General features: G+C 36.1%; 1 protein-coding gene and 1 pseudogene across 3 annotated transcripts; one reads left to right on the top strand and one right to left on the bottom strand.

The window, feature by feature from the left end:
* The first annotated feature begins 545 nt into the window (after nucleotides 1–545).
* Nucleotides 546–1154, top strand: LOC135616106 (thioredoxin H2-1-like; annotated as a pseudogene).
* An 834-nt stretch (nucleotides 1155–1988) lies between these two features.
* LOC103991472 (protein FLOURY ENDOSPERM 6, chloroplastic-like) lies at nucleotides 1989–12588 on the bottom strand. 3 transcript variants are annotated; one of them, XR_001978967.2, is made up of 8 exons: nucleotides 11728–12588; nucleotides 11496–11641; nucleotides 8836–9074; nucleotides 4995–5140; nucleotides 4759–4906; nucleotides 3145–3231; nucleotides 2236–2304; nucleotides 2107–2159 (listed from the first exon to the last, which is right to left on the bottom strand). XR_001978967.2 is itself a non-coding variant. In XM_009410950.3 (7 exons), the coding sequence occupies exons 1-7, from the start codon at nucleotides 12357–12359 to the stop codon at nucleotides 2064–2066; spliced, it is 1476 nt and encodes a 491-aa protein (XP_009409225.2). In that variant the 5' UTR covers nucleotides 12360–12587; the 3' UTR covers nucleotides 1989–2063. The 3 variants fall into 3 exon arrangements, 2 of the variants coding, with proteins under 2 accessions (XP_009409225.2, XP_009409226.2); XM_009410950.3 differs by lacking the exon at nucleotides 3145–3231 and having other exon boundaries at nucleotides 1989–2159; nucleotides 11728–12587; XM_009410951.3 differs by lacking the exon at nucleotides 3145–3231 and having other exon boundaries at nucleotides 1989–2159; nucleotides 8836–8969; nucleotides 11728–12587.
* Between the last annotated feature and the right edge of the window lie 855 nt (nucleotides 12589–13443).

The raw sequence follows: 13443 nt of genomic DNA, 5'->3' as shown, positions 1-13443 counted from the left end.
ACTGAGGAGTCACACATCTTCATCTTCGATGAAACGTTAGAATTCAAAAGCAAAAAACGTAAATTGAGAGTTGTAAAACAACAACAGAGAAAGCGAGGAAGAGAAATAATAATTGCTATAGATCAAAAGGCAACGAGTAAGAAAGAACGAGAAAGAGGTAACCTTGCTTGAAGCAATAAGACTATGATATCTTCAAGAATTAAAAATTTTATTATAAAAGGATTTATTGAGGTAGTGTCTATTTATATAGGTTTTTGAGGAAAAAAATTTCTTAATCATGCACTTAAATCATAAATTAACTAAGATTTAAAAATATAACATTTTTATTCTATATTTACTTCAAGTGTTACGATGTTCTATCATATTGTTCATTATCACCCATTTATTTCCACCTTTGGTGGGCATCGAATTTTTAGTGCACATGGATAAGGAATCCGAAACCGCACAGGTCTTATTGCGTCGCCAGCTTCAATGTAAAGATTTCAGCAGCGCTGAATATATAAATAGTCGATTCACGGACTCCCGTTTGCATCATCGTTGCGAGGACTGCAGAAAGACGAGAGATGGGTGGTCTCTTCTCCAGCCAGTCCGCCGTCATCGCGGTCCACTCCGCCGGGGAATGGGCCAAGAAGTGGCAGTCCCACACCCAATCCAACAAGCTGGCATATCTGTCGTTGGTCAAGACCACGTCATCCTCTAATCAAACCGGCAGACGTCGTTTAATTTGATCTCTTTGTTTCCGAAGATGATCATAGACTTCGCCGCTTCCCGGTGAGGGCCGTGCCGCTCCATCGAGCCGGCGATCAAGGAGATGTCCGCCCGGTTCACCAACGCCGTGTTCCTCAAGGTCGACGTCGACGAGCTCCCGGTGATGCGTCATCCTTCCCCACTCATGTTAAAAGTTTTTGGAGGATGCGGTCCTTGATTCGTTCGTGACAACAATACAGGAGGTGTCGGAGCAGTGGAAGGTGCAGGCGACGCCGACGTTCGTGCTGGTGAAGAGAGGGCAGGAGGTGGGGCGCATCGTGGGGACGAAGACGAACGAACTCCAGAGGACGATCCAGCTGCATCTCAACATGTGAAGTCGCGCTATCTTTCTGTTGCTCGTATCAAAAACTAATCGTCTGAATTAATAGAAACAAACGTTAAAGGCCTTTCCAACCGTGCTTAGTTGTTGGAGTCGAGCCAACGACAATTAGTCGTACGTGAATTAAGCTGGATTGCCATCAGTGGAGGTTCCCTTGGGAATTAAGCTTGATTTCTGCAGCTTTGTCATGCAAGCGCAGTAGAAATTCTCAAGTTTTTCCATGCAATTACTTAATAATAAATACGAGATCATGAAAGAAAACTAAAAAGCCTCTGAAACATATTCCCAAGTGGTACAATGGAACAACGGAAAGAAATGGATTGTGATCGAAGCACGCAATGTATTGATTCTACAAGAATCAACCATGCGCATGGAGTACCAAAAAAGAAAGAGTGACCGACATCATGTTGCTCTAGATTTTATTCCCAGGTGGTAAAATGGAGAAAACAGTGGGTATGTCCTAGGAATCGATTCTATGCGTTGATGAATGTAGAGTCCTCACGATGAGATATTCTAGTGGACCTTTACAGACCACTCCTCGATAGGTCAAAATCAATTGAAGATGCCTAAAAGCCTGTGATCAATTGAATGCATGTTTCGAATTCCTCAGTTATCAATTCCTACCCGCGGGGAGTTGTACCTTTAAATAACAATTGGGGTAAAATCAAAGTGGCATTTTGCAAGCATCCATACTTGAGACAAAGGCATAAGCCTATGCTAAAATTAAAACCCAAACTTGGACCACTAATGTTTATCTCAATGTTCAAGCAATTTGTAAGGGGCAAGTCAAACATCAAGATCTTTTTTAAGAGATGGCACAAAAAATTTTCAATCAGAAAATTCATCCAAGAACAACCAACCACACAAAGAATGGGGTAGCATGTGTTTCAGTACAAAAGAATGAATTGAATTGGATAATTTGGTTCGATTGAATTGTAACTTTTAAGCTATCTAAAAATCGCAACATTTACATGTATCAGGTGATAATAAGAAGGTTATTTTCATGTCCATTGTTGTGCACAAGGGGCCGCAGTGGGTCGATTTTCCAGACACCATCAACAATAAACTTGATCTGCACCACCGGAAAATTTGTGTCTGTTTTTGAGAATGATGAGAAAACTTCACCAAGTAATAAATTGACTGCTAACCTCGTATCTGCCAGGATACAACTTTAGGTACAAGGAAAAGATTCCCCAGCCTGAACTTTCCATCCTTCTCTGCGTGATAACATAGCCACTCTCAGTTTTGGCTACATACGTAGGTGTATAAACAAAAACACTGAAGGCAAACAAGTACTGGTAATTAACAAAGATATAAGCAGAAACCCAGCACACACAAGATCTTGAGCATCGCATGATATGCTTAAACCTAAGGTTCTTTTGAAATAATAGATTCCCACCTGCACCATTCAGCCAATTTCAAATATGGTGCTAGACTGCTAGGTCCAAAAGATTCCTTATGTATAGTAACTTGAATCAATAGAAGCAGAGCCGAAAGCAGTCCGATCCTAAAGTCAAACCACTCGAAATTGATCATTCGCTCTGTGCAAAGCCACAATCGGCACAGCCCTTTCTCAAGCCACTATAGCACAACCACATGAATCCATGTCAGACACATCAACATGGATCCATGTAAATTCCATCAACTTGAAGACTGACTGCACATCATATTTTAACTTGTCTGTTAGTGGATTGAACTCGAAGAGCCCATCAGCACTAAGTCAATATGGAGAAACCCAAAGATCGACCTTTATCAAATAATAGAAGCAATTAGTACATCCAGATTATTGATTAAATCTTGTTAGGTTGGGTTTGAGTTTAGTCAGGGTTTACGCTCAAATTCTTTCTGATTTAGAAAATAAACCAAATTATATAGTCTTTGGAGCCGTTTGCATCAATTTCTACTTGTGTGTGTTTCGAGCTTCAGGTTTCGTCAGGTCCAATACCTTTCGTTATTGGTTTGGGACTAGTTATAACAGCAAAAGCTACTATGGTACTACAGAAATGTTATGTTACATTTCAAACTAAATTATCTTTGCAATATTTTGCCAGCCAAACCTTTCTTTATTGATCCAGCTCAGATAGATTGAATGGCAAAACACCAGCTTCAAGAGTCCGTTTCAGATCCAAATCCTGGAACGGCAGCTGTCAAAAAAAAGAATGACACCTAACAATTACTGGATCACTCCCACAGATTTCCAGGCTGAATCAAGGCAAATCATCTAAGAATCTTGACTCCAATAATTACTCTCCTAGAGTCCACATATGATAGGACCTTCGACTATCAATATATGTGTGTGTTGTGTTATCCATCTTAATAGAAATTATGAGTTTCTCTTAAGATAAGGTCTAGACTTCTCTCACTGTGTCCTCTCTTAATTTTGCGGTTCACTTAAAATATTCAAAATAATGTTTCGTATACTCAAAAAAAGAAATATAAAATCAAGTCTAAATTATTAATATATATATGACAGGATAAGAACAAAAATTTAAAGGATGGCAATTACACACATTTGAGTAACAAGTAATGAGTTACAGTCCAAGATCTAAATATTATATTATCATGGGTCATTGCAATAGGATCAAAATGATAATAATTGAAAATTACTAAAGAAGAAATACAACCCTCATACAAGATAAATGGAGCACGTTTGCATGATAGCTTCACATATACAATAATAACACAAATTATGGCCACATATATGACTCTATGAAGTGTATTTTGCAAGATGTTTTGTGATTGATTCATTGTTTTGGATACAGCCACAAACATAAAGAACAGCAGACTGGGGCTTAAACATCTTGAGTCATGCTGACTAATCTAGCTATTTTGAAGTTATTAGGCAAGTAGGTGCTGAAGTTTTGATGTAGTCCACATTCCACAACCACATCTGAATACAACCAATAGTGTTGTAGAAAAAGCAAAATGATAGCATTGGATAATAACATAATAATATCATGCTTTAACTCATCAAGTTTCAAGACATAGTTCCAAGGCAGGTCACCAAACATAAGTTATAACTATCAAGTTTCAAGACAAGTCATCAGATTCCAAGCAACTAAGTTTCTAGGCACCATGAATTAATAGCAATTTGTAACTTGTGGTCATTAATTGGGTTGCTGAAAGCTTAAATAATTATTTAGGTAGGTGATGGTGGAGATATTTAATGTACAAATCATCTTAAAAGGAAAAGAGAAAAGAAGCTTGGAAGCAACCTTTGAATTAGTCATATATTCTAATTGAGCTTCTATCTCTTAGTTATCCCAAAGAATGAAAAAGAGTTATCCTTTGCCTTATCCCAAATACTGCCTCACCTCTTTTTCTTTCACATCAAGTTATAACAAACCAGATGTTTCCGAGTTCAGCAAAGTTTTTAAATGCTCATGCGTTGCTCAATAATAATGACAGCAAAAATAAGTGCAACTATATAAACAAAGATTCATGGTACTGATAAAAAATTCCCATGTCCAACTAACCACCACTCAAAAATTTCAACCGATCTCTGAAGATGAATATCTAAACAAAAAGATGAACAAAATACAACTCACAAACCTATGAACTATTTACAAGAAAACAATCTGCCAAAAGAAATAGACTGAATGCACAAATAATAAAACATAAATGTTAACATAGAACTTGTAGATAAAATAAACTACATAAGAAAAACAAACCTGACTATTCCATCCATCAAAGGATCCAGCCAGTAAAACCTCTGAAGCAGAATTAGGCCAAACTATGCAAACCGTCTGTAGAAGGCTTAGAGCATTTTGAGCAGCATCAACTCTTTTCTTTTTCTCTTCCATTAATTTCTTTGCTTCTCTGTAAGATATATAGTTATGATCCTTATAAAATATAATAAGATTAATATTCAGGAAGACTACAAGCTCAAGTTGAGAGCATTAGATACATGATCTCAAGTGCCATCTTTCCTTCCAGTGCTGCCATTCTTGCCCGAGTAGACCTTAGCTTATCCTGGGCACTGACTATTTCAGTCTCTTGAAATTCCCATGCATCAGAGAGACTATGCAATTCATCTGTTGAAATTTGTTGGCCCTGAATGACCATAATATGAATGAGGATACTTGAACGCAAAACAAAATGAAATGGGTAAACAGACCAACAAAAAGCAAAAAAAAAAAAAATGTAAACTTGCCATGATCGTTCACCAACTAAAGTAAAAACAGAAACTCCAAAAGCATACTTCAAAAATTCAGTCAGCAACTCAGTGCAGAACAGCTAATCAATATCTAAAAACTAGTTTAACAAATTGAAATTTTCACCAAGAAAATTATTTTGGGATGTCATCAGAAGTTTATAACTAAGGATACATAATTGGAAATGCAAAAACAAAAAAACTCATTGTGCAACTAGAACCCTACCAAATTACTATATATTTATGAAGAACGAAATACAAAATTACACATGATGAGGTGGTTTCATACATTGATTAAAACAGTAATATAATTCATACTGAAAAATTGCTCAAAACATACTTTAGCTTTAAATCTAGAAACTCTAAGAAAGAATCATACTTTATTATTGTATCTTCCTTCTTGTATCTGGGGCCTATAAACAAAGGAAAACAATTGTAATGGAGACACCAGATATTGAATAAATGAGTTTCTTCCTCCACGATATGTATGGGTGGTGTGAGGTCACAATCATTCTCTTGTTCAAAGGATGACTGAATCCAAGAAGTTGTTTATTTCTCACATTCCTCTTCTCTCTTCCCAAAATATCATACCACCTAAACGTCACCATGGCAAAATCCCTAAAATCTCAAACTCTCTAGTGTCATAGCCTTTCCTTTGAACCCACATGATACATCAAACCCCAAACTACTGAGAACTGAATGTTGATGGAGCTATCCGCATGGGAGACTAATGGATCAACCTCACAAGCAAGTCAAGTTAGTCAAGAAGGGTATATCACTGTCTTTCCCTCTCCTCAAAACTGGTATGTGTTTGAATTAGCATGTATTGTTCTTTAATTGCTTGAATTGAGATTTTTGTGAATCCAACATTGTTTGAATTAGAATGTGCTCATTGTTGTTCAATGTTTTCAATAGGCTGTCTGGCACTTGCCTAGGCACCCAGACGAGATGAGGTGAGGTGAGGCCCGAGCACCTTGAAGAGTGTCTGAGTAAGTTGATTCAAAGAGGCACATCCCCAAAGCATGCCTAAGCTAGGCGCTAGGTAACTTGGACATGCGCTTGAGCCAAATGAAGGTTGGGTTAGCTTGAGACTTTCAAATTGGATTAGTTAGTTCAATCGAACCAACTAATTATGTTAACGTACACCGCTGCACCCAACCCTTTCTTCCAATGGAAGAAACCCTACACCATCGGTTGCCCTCTTCCTTTGTCTTACTCCATCGACTATGACCTTCCTCCGACCTACGTTGCCACCATGTACTGCTTCGTTCCTCTGCCATATGTCATCACCTTACACCGTTAATTACCACCTTCCCTCACTCTAGGCACCACCGTAGCTGCACAAACCTTGCTTGAGCCAAATACCACAAACTTCTTTTACCATGCTTTGCTGCCTTCCTCTGCCAAGGTGCCAAACTCTGCTGCCTTCTCTGTCTCTTCCTCTATCTCCTTTTAAGTCTATATATAACAGTAGAACTTGAGCACTTTGTTAAATTGTTAGGAACTTATGATCTCTGCAAATGATCTCCTATTTCCTACAATTGATCGACTCATTGAACACTATGTTGGGAACACAGTTAGGTAGGTACACTGTTAGGAGTTAGGACATAACAGTATACTGTTAGGCAGGTAATAGTAACACTGCAACTTTGATCTCTGCCCCTATTTTCTGCAAATAATATCAGCTCGGGCCTTGAGAACTTCGAGGTGTCATTTTTATTTTCATAATCATATTCATCAATTATGATATATATTTTTAATTTTTAATATTCAAGACCATCTCGCTTCGCTCAAGCAAGCTGTTTCGGGCATTTTGGCACCGTTGTTGCTATATAATGTGTTCATTGTTCTCATCAAAACTATCACATATATTCATATTCTTAAGTTGAAAGGAAGAAGTTCTTTTCATCAAAAGGCTGCAATTGCTTGGTTTTGTACTCTACAATAAAAAGTGGAATGCCATTGGTTCCAACAAATATAAGGTAGTAACGTACACTATGTAACATCAACAAAAAAGAGCTCAATTTACTTGATGCACCAGGCAACATGACTATATGATTATAACAAGCTATCCATGACCAATGGCATAATTCATGCTTTAATGGGGCCCAATACCAATATGATACACCTGATTTACATTGGTATTAACCAAGCCCAATCCAGTTTCATATGATTTCTTGGTTGTATGGATAAAAAATAATGAGAAATGGCTGGAATCAACCAAACTCAAAATGATTGGGCTGAATTTGGCAAATTTTAGCCAACTTCATAGCCTCGGAAAAAGAAAGGAAAGAGAACGATCTAGAGAAAATACCAAAATATTATGACCATGTGAATTACAAGAGAAAATAGGTACTGTCTGCTTTTTGTTATGACCATTGTATTTACCATCTATCACCTTTGTTGCAAAATCAAATATCCACCGACAAGGTAGAGAACAAAGAGAGAATAAAGTTTAGTCTCATAAGAAAAAAGGGGTACTATGATGAGGAATGTAGAAATCCTTTTTATTTGTCTTTTGAATTATCCTATACCTTCCCTACAGAGTGATTAGAGAAGTGTTAGGCTAGAATGAGGCTTATTGCAACCTTTAAAGCTATAGGTTTATAAGTTTGCAACTTTCTATTTTGTATGGTGAACATATTAGTTATGTACTGTAACAATATCTATATACCCTATGATCAATATTTATTTTCTAAGAAGCATATACTATTATTTGATAGGTTATTCTCTATTAACATTAATTATTATTTTTATCTATTTTATCTTTTAAATTTCAGATTATTTTTTTGTAAAAAGAGTGAAATATTTTAGCATAATGTATTTTCTACTTTCATGAGTCTTATTTTATGGAATTTTTATTTTTTGAATTTTATTTTTAAAATACTTTGTAGGCTGACTCTAACACCGGCAAACAAATTCAGCCAATCCTGATGATATAGTCCTAGACAATCCCAATCTCAGTAATCATCCTACATGCCATGATCATCAGTCATATTTATCATAATTATTAGATGATATATCAAAGTAACTGGCTAACTGCACCATATAATTAAATATTATGTGAAATCATGATATCATGTTGTGAAAAATTAAAAAATAAATTAAATAAACGGTGAATACAAACTGCCGGTAAATGTAGTTTACCTACTTATCATAATTTATAAATAAGACTAGAACAAGAAGATTCAAAAAATACATAGTTTTTTTTTCTATGCATTTCACATCATTGTAAGAATTGGAACAACATAGAGTACTTGTGCAGGTGATGTATAGAAAATGGCAGAAAATAGATTCAATAAAATATCAAGCTACACATCTATGTGCACATGATTACATAATAATCTCTTAATGCTTAGAATGCTTCTGCAACATATTTCATAGTATGTGGTCCATCTTATGCTCAGAAGTGCTATTCTTAGATATTTTAGTACTTTCATTAAAAATAAAAATATATTTCATATTATGTGGTCCATCTTAAAACCAGAAGTTCCTTTTTGAAAAATTTATTTTTTGATTAAAAAGGAAAGTTCCAACATTAATATCCATAAATTTGCAACATATAGCCAAACAAAGATAGAAACAAATTATATACCTTCCCTGCAGTGCCAGCATCGGCTCTGGATGTCAGTAAGTGTAATGCAGAGGCCAAATCTGACTCCAGATGCTGAAGTCGCAACCATATTTGATTTATGTCAAAGTCCAGTGCATTAGCTCCGTTGCCAGCTTCTGCCAAATCCTGAGCTTTCTTATGCATCTTAGGATCATTTAAATCACTATTTAAGAAGCTAGGGTCCACTATGATTTTGTCATAAGAAGCAATAATATCACCAGCTGTAAGGCACAAGTGTGGCAATGCTAGTCAGTCCAGTTGACCCAACCATGACTAGGATGCATTCTGAGACAATCCTAGAGTTTTTGCACCAAAAGATCTTCAATACTAACAACAGTTAAATATGGTTTAACCTTAACAAAAATCTGAACCCTAAATCAATTCATATGTGCCAATTGCACTTATTTAAAATAAAAGCCAGCCAAAAAGACATTCAGATAATAATTGCTTGTCATGAGTTTTAAGAGTAAGCTTTCCTTATATCATAATCAAGAACCGTTAAAATTGAACCTTTAATTGGTCTAAAATACATATTTTGGAAGATCATTTGCTGATCTAATATTGAGATAACATTGATACAACAAAGAAATTAACAGCATAAGCATAAGCATACAAAAATGTGCCACATTCAGATTAGAAATATATATTGTTAAAATGAATTTTTGGTTTTAGGGTTGATTAGACTTGTTCCAAGTGAGCAAAGAAGAATCTTTCATTTTCTTTATCTAAACAAGGAACATCATCACAAGGTTGCAAAAGAGTTAAATTAGAAGACCGATTATGGATCTTGCCTAACTAAGGAATGCATGATACCCTAAAACAGTAGTAGTTACTGAAAGAATCAAATTCATATGAAACCAGAAATCTGAGAGGAGTGAATGAAAAATTATATGTATATCCTTTTACTCCATTTAAGACATATTAATATAAATCAGGCAGGATATAATGTGTGCGATGATACATCTTATCTAGCTATAGAATCCACAAAACCTTATAGAAGTAGTAATTACTGAGAGTTTAAATTCATACAAAAAAAGAAAACCTAGATGAGTGAATGAAAACTCAAATAGTTGTTAAATACTTGTTTTGGTAGATAATACATGGGATTTTCTGTTAAATAGTTGTTTTTGTAGAACTATCCCTTATCTTTTTCATATCCATTTTTTTGTCTAATATTTACTACATCTGCCTAACTTCTACCTCTCTTCTCCCTATTGACATACCAAACATAGCTCGGGTTTCCTTATTCAAACCAAAAGCAGCCATTTTGATGTTCATTTCAACAGTCAGGTCTTGTTGCTGCCTATAAAGATAAATCAACCTATAACAATCTTTGGCTACTACAACAGCAAATCGTTATTTGTTGAGTTTTTTCTTCAAGTCTGGGTCACGATTCTTTGTGGCAGCAATATCTAGAATTCAAAGTGAACCATGCCAACAGCCAGCTGCATTACATCAACATATAAGAAAGTGCAGTTTAGTTCTTAACATGTATACTAATTCATCATAGTTGGCTCGATAAATTTGAATTCACTTGCATTGATTATGTAGAAAAAATAACATTGAGAATTCCAACAATTATACCATATCAACAAGAAAATATGAGTCTAATAAAAGCCAAATCCATGCAGATATTGAAGCATAAGCTGTAGAACTTAAACAGAACAACAACAATGAATCAATAGAACTTTGCATAACAATTTCAAAGCCTGATTAGGTTATGCTGCATTTTACAATATTATTTAGAACTAGTTGCACAACAAACTAAATTAAAGTTGGCATAAACATATACTGCATAGTCCAAGCATGCACAAGAATCCTAATTGTGCCACTTGTGCTCACTATATGGACCACAAGAAATGGCAAGTATTGAACATGACCACACAAAGAGTAGAATAAAACTCTGGATTATGTTCGTTAGTGTTGTATTGTGTGTGTTCAATACTTTTACAAGGAATGATGTCGAGGCATCCTTATTTGGTATTCTTGCTAGATCTTCAAATCAAAAAGGACAGAACCAAAAATTATTTTCGGACATTACTAGCATAACATCTCAAGCTATGAGACTGAATAATAGGATACTGGGACATCATGGTTTCTGATGCACTGTGCTACTAGTTATTTAAGACAATGCAAAAAAGCAACATTGTTCCCAGATATTCAACTGGCTGTGCACAATAAGCAAAAGCAACTATTGAAATGCTGGTACTTTGTTACTGCAGCCCTTTCCTTATCTAAGATTTGACAACATCAAATTGAAGGAACAATATTAATGATGCTGATGCTTCAAGCAAACGTATCTCTTTTCAGATATTGTTAGATAAAGAGATTAACCATAACCAGAATAAGGATGATTATCAGGCAAGGTAATCTCCTCCTAAATTATATTCATGTAGGAGATGACATAACAACGTATAACCATTATTTCCTAAATAATGACTAAATTATTTGTGTTTCATATAACTGGTAGTAAGGTCAATGGCAGTGTAAGTTCTCCTTTTCGGGTCTTAGACCAATGATCTCAGGCTAGGGTTGCGATAATAAGTATGACATAAGAAGCCAAAGAACTGACAGCCGAAATTCATGAAATTCATGGCAAACAAATTGATAGGTCCCATTTCAATCCAACAAAAGAAACCCACCTGTCTCTCTTAGGAAATGTTTATTGCTCCTCGGTGATGCCCAACCAGTCTCTTTCTTACCTATAGATAGAAACAAATTCCTTTCTCTTTCAAGCCTGATCAAAATTCCTTCAATACCTCCACCAGTCCCCACACTCTCCCTTTCCCTTCACAAAATTAAACGAGCCAGATGATTAACCATAACACGCAACAAGAAAACAGAATAAAAATCATATCGATGGCATCCGCTCACATCAATCTCCCTGAAGTAGTAAAGGCCATAAGAGGATCATCTTCAGAATCAAGAACATCGTTGGTAACGACAACATTCCCGCAAGAATTGTCAAAGAATCGTTCTTGTGATACTCTGCTATCTTCTAGAATCGCCCGGCCGTCAGATTCCAACTCTGTCGATCCCAGAGCATTAGTATCACTGTCGACGGTATTCTTGTCCTTGGAATCCCATCCGAAGGTGAGCCAGTCACCACGTATGGTGATGGCCTCGACGAGATCATACCTCCCCGCTGCAATCAGCTCCACTCTGGTGGGAAAATCATTAGGATTTCCGGACTTGTGCATGAACTCGTGAATCTGGGCCTCCAAATCCGCTCCTGCATCCATCATCCCAGACACATCCTCTTCCCTCGTCGCCCTTCTCCTCGACCTCCGCGATGGACGGGAAAACCTTACGAAGGGGTCGTTGGCGTGAAACGGAGATGGGGAGAGGGGTGCATGTGCTCTCCGAGGCGGCGACAAGGCAGGGTAGCGGAGGAGGAATGAGAGAAGAGGAGGTGAGCGGCGGAGGCAGCTATGGCGCGAGGCACAGAAGGAGGAGGAGGAGGAGAGAAGGACGAGAGAGGGATTCGGGAGTGGGAGGCAAGTCATTTTTGAGGCATTTCGTCGAACGATTCGTGGGACTTGCAGGGAAGCTCATGAAGGAGCAAAACGGTTCTGTCGCATTTCTTGTTCTCAGTGGAAGCGACGTAGGAAAGGGTAAAAGGCGCTTGATTTATATGCGAAAGTGTGGGGGGCGTGGGGAGCGTGGGAGGGGAACCGAAAGCCATTCGCCTAGGAGGGGAAGCGCTTCTGTGTTGCTTGGATCTGCTCATCGCATAAGTTTTAGGTAACACGTTATATGATTTATGTAACATTAGTGGTTAGCTAGTTTCAAATGCAGCATTTATTTACATGACTAATTAGCTTAGAGATTCGTCAACAAACTAGAATTGTGTTTATAGCTAAATTATGGAAGTTATAAATTTTAGATCCTCTATTGATTTGATAATAGATAATCCATTTTAGTTTAAGAAGATAATAAGATAACAATTCGATCACATCTTTTCAAAATTTTCTCTTATCGTAGAAAACTGCTTTGGATTCAAAGAGATATGGATTTCGACACGTTTTTATTTTTAAATAAATGATGACGGTGATACTGTATTCAACATATCTTATAATAAATTATGAGATTTTAAACCTTCCATCTTTTAATAAATGAGTTTAGTGCATCACCATTATATTAATATTTTAAATATAATAATATCTCGAATGAAGTTTCCAACTCTTATTCCTTATATCTCACCATCAAATTAATATTTAATATGTAAAATTACATCCGACTAGATTCGAACTACCAACTCTTTACTAAGTCAATAGAATATATTATCTAATTTTTTAACCCTTAACCTTTTAGTAAACGGGTCTAGTTAAAAATATATCGGATTAGATTTCAAAATCTAAATATTTTATAAATGAGTCTATTGCTGATGAATGTCTAATATGTAAAAAAAAGGTTTTAAACTCTAAACCTTCAGTAAAAGGATCTGATTTATCGACATATTTATTTTTTTCTTTTTTTTCTCCAAAATTTAGATTAAATTAGGATAATTTAATTCATGAAAAAGTAAGACTAAAGGATCATTATACGTTATGCTAAGCTGAATATGATCAATCTATCTATAAAGTGAAA

Source organism: Musa acuminata, chromosome BXJ2-7 (genome assembly GCF_036884655.1).
Source record: "Musa acuminata AAA Group cultivar baxijiao chromosome BXJ2-7, Cavendish_Baxijiao_AAA, whole genome shotgun sequence".
Taxonomy (NCBI): Eukaryota; Viridiplantae; Streptophyta; class Magnoliopsida; order Zingiberales; family Musaceae; genus Musa; species Musa acuminata.
Note: the sequence above shows the minus strand (reverse complement) of the source record. Positions and strands in the feature narration are given on the sequence as shown.

Excerpts from the sequence above, each read along its gene's own strand:
- LOC103991472 (XM_009410950.3), bottom strand. The coding sequence starts at position 12,359 with ATGACTTGCCTCCCACTCCCGAATCCCTCTCTCGTCCTTCTCTCCTCC. Across the intron at positions 2,305-4,758 it reads TTGATGGATGGAATAGTCAG|AGAAGGATGGAAAGTTCAGG; the intron begins GTTTGTTTTTCT and ends GTTATCACGCAG. Across the intron at positions 2,160-2,235 it reads TGTATCCTGGCAGATACGAG|ATCAAGTTTATTGTTGATGG; the intron begins GTTAGCAGTCAA and ends CCGGTGGTGCAG.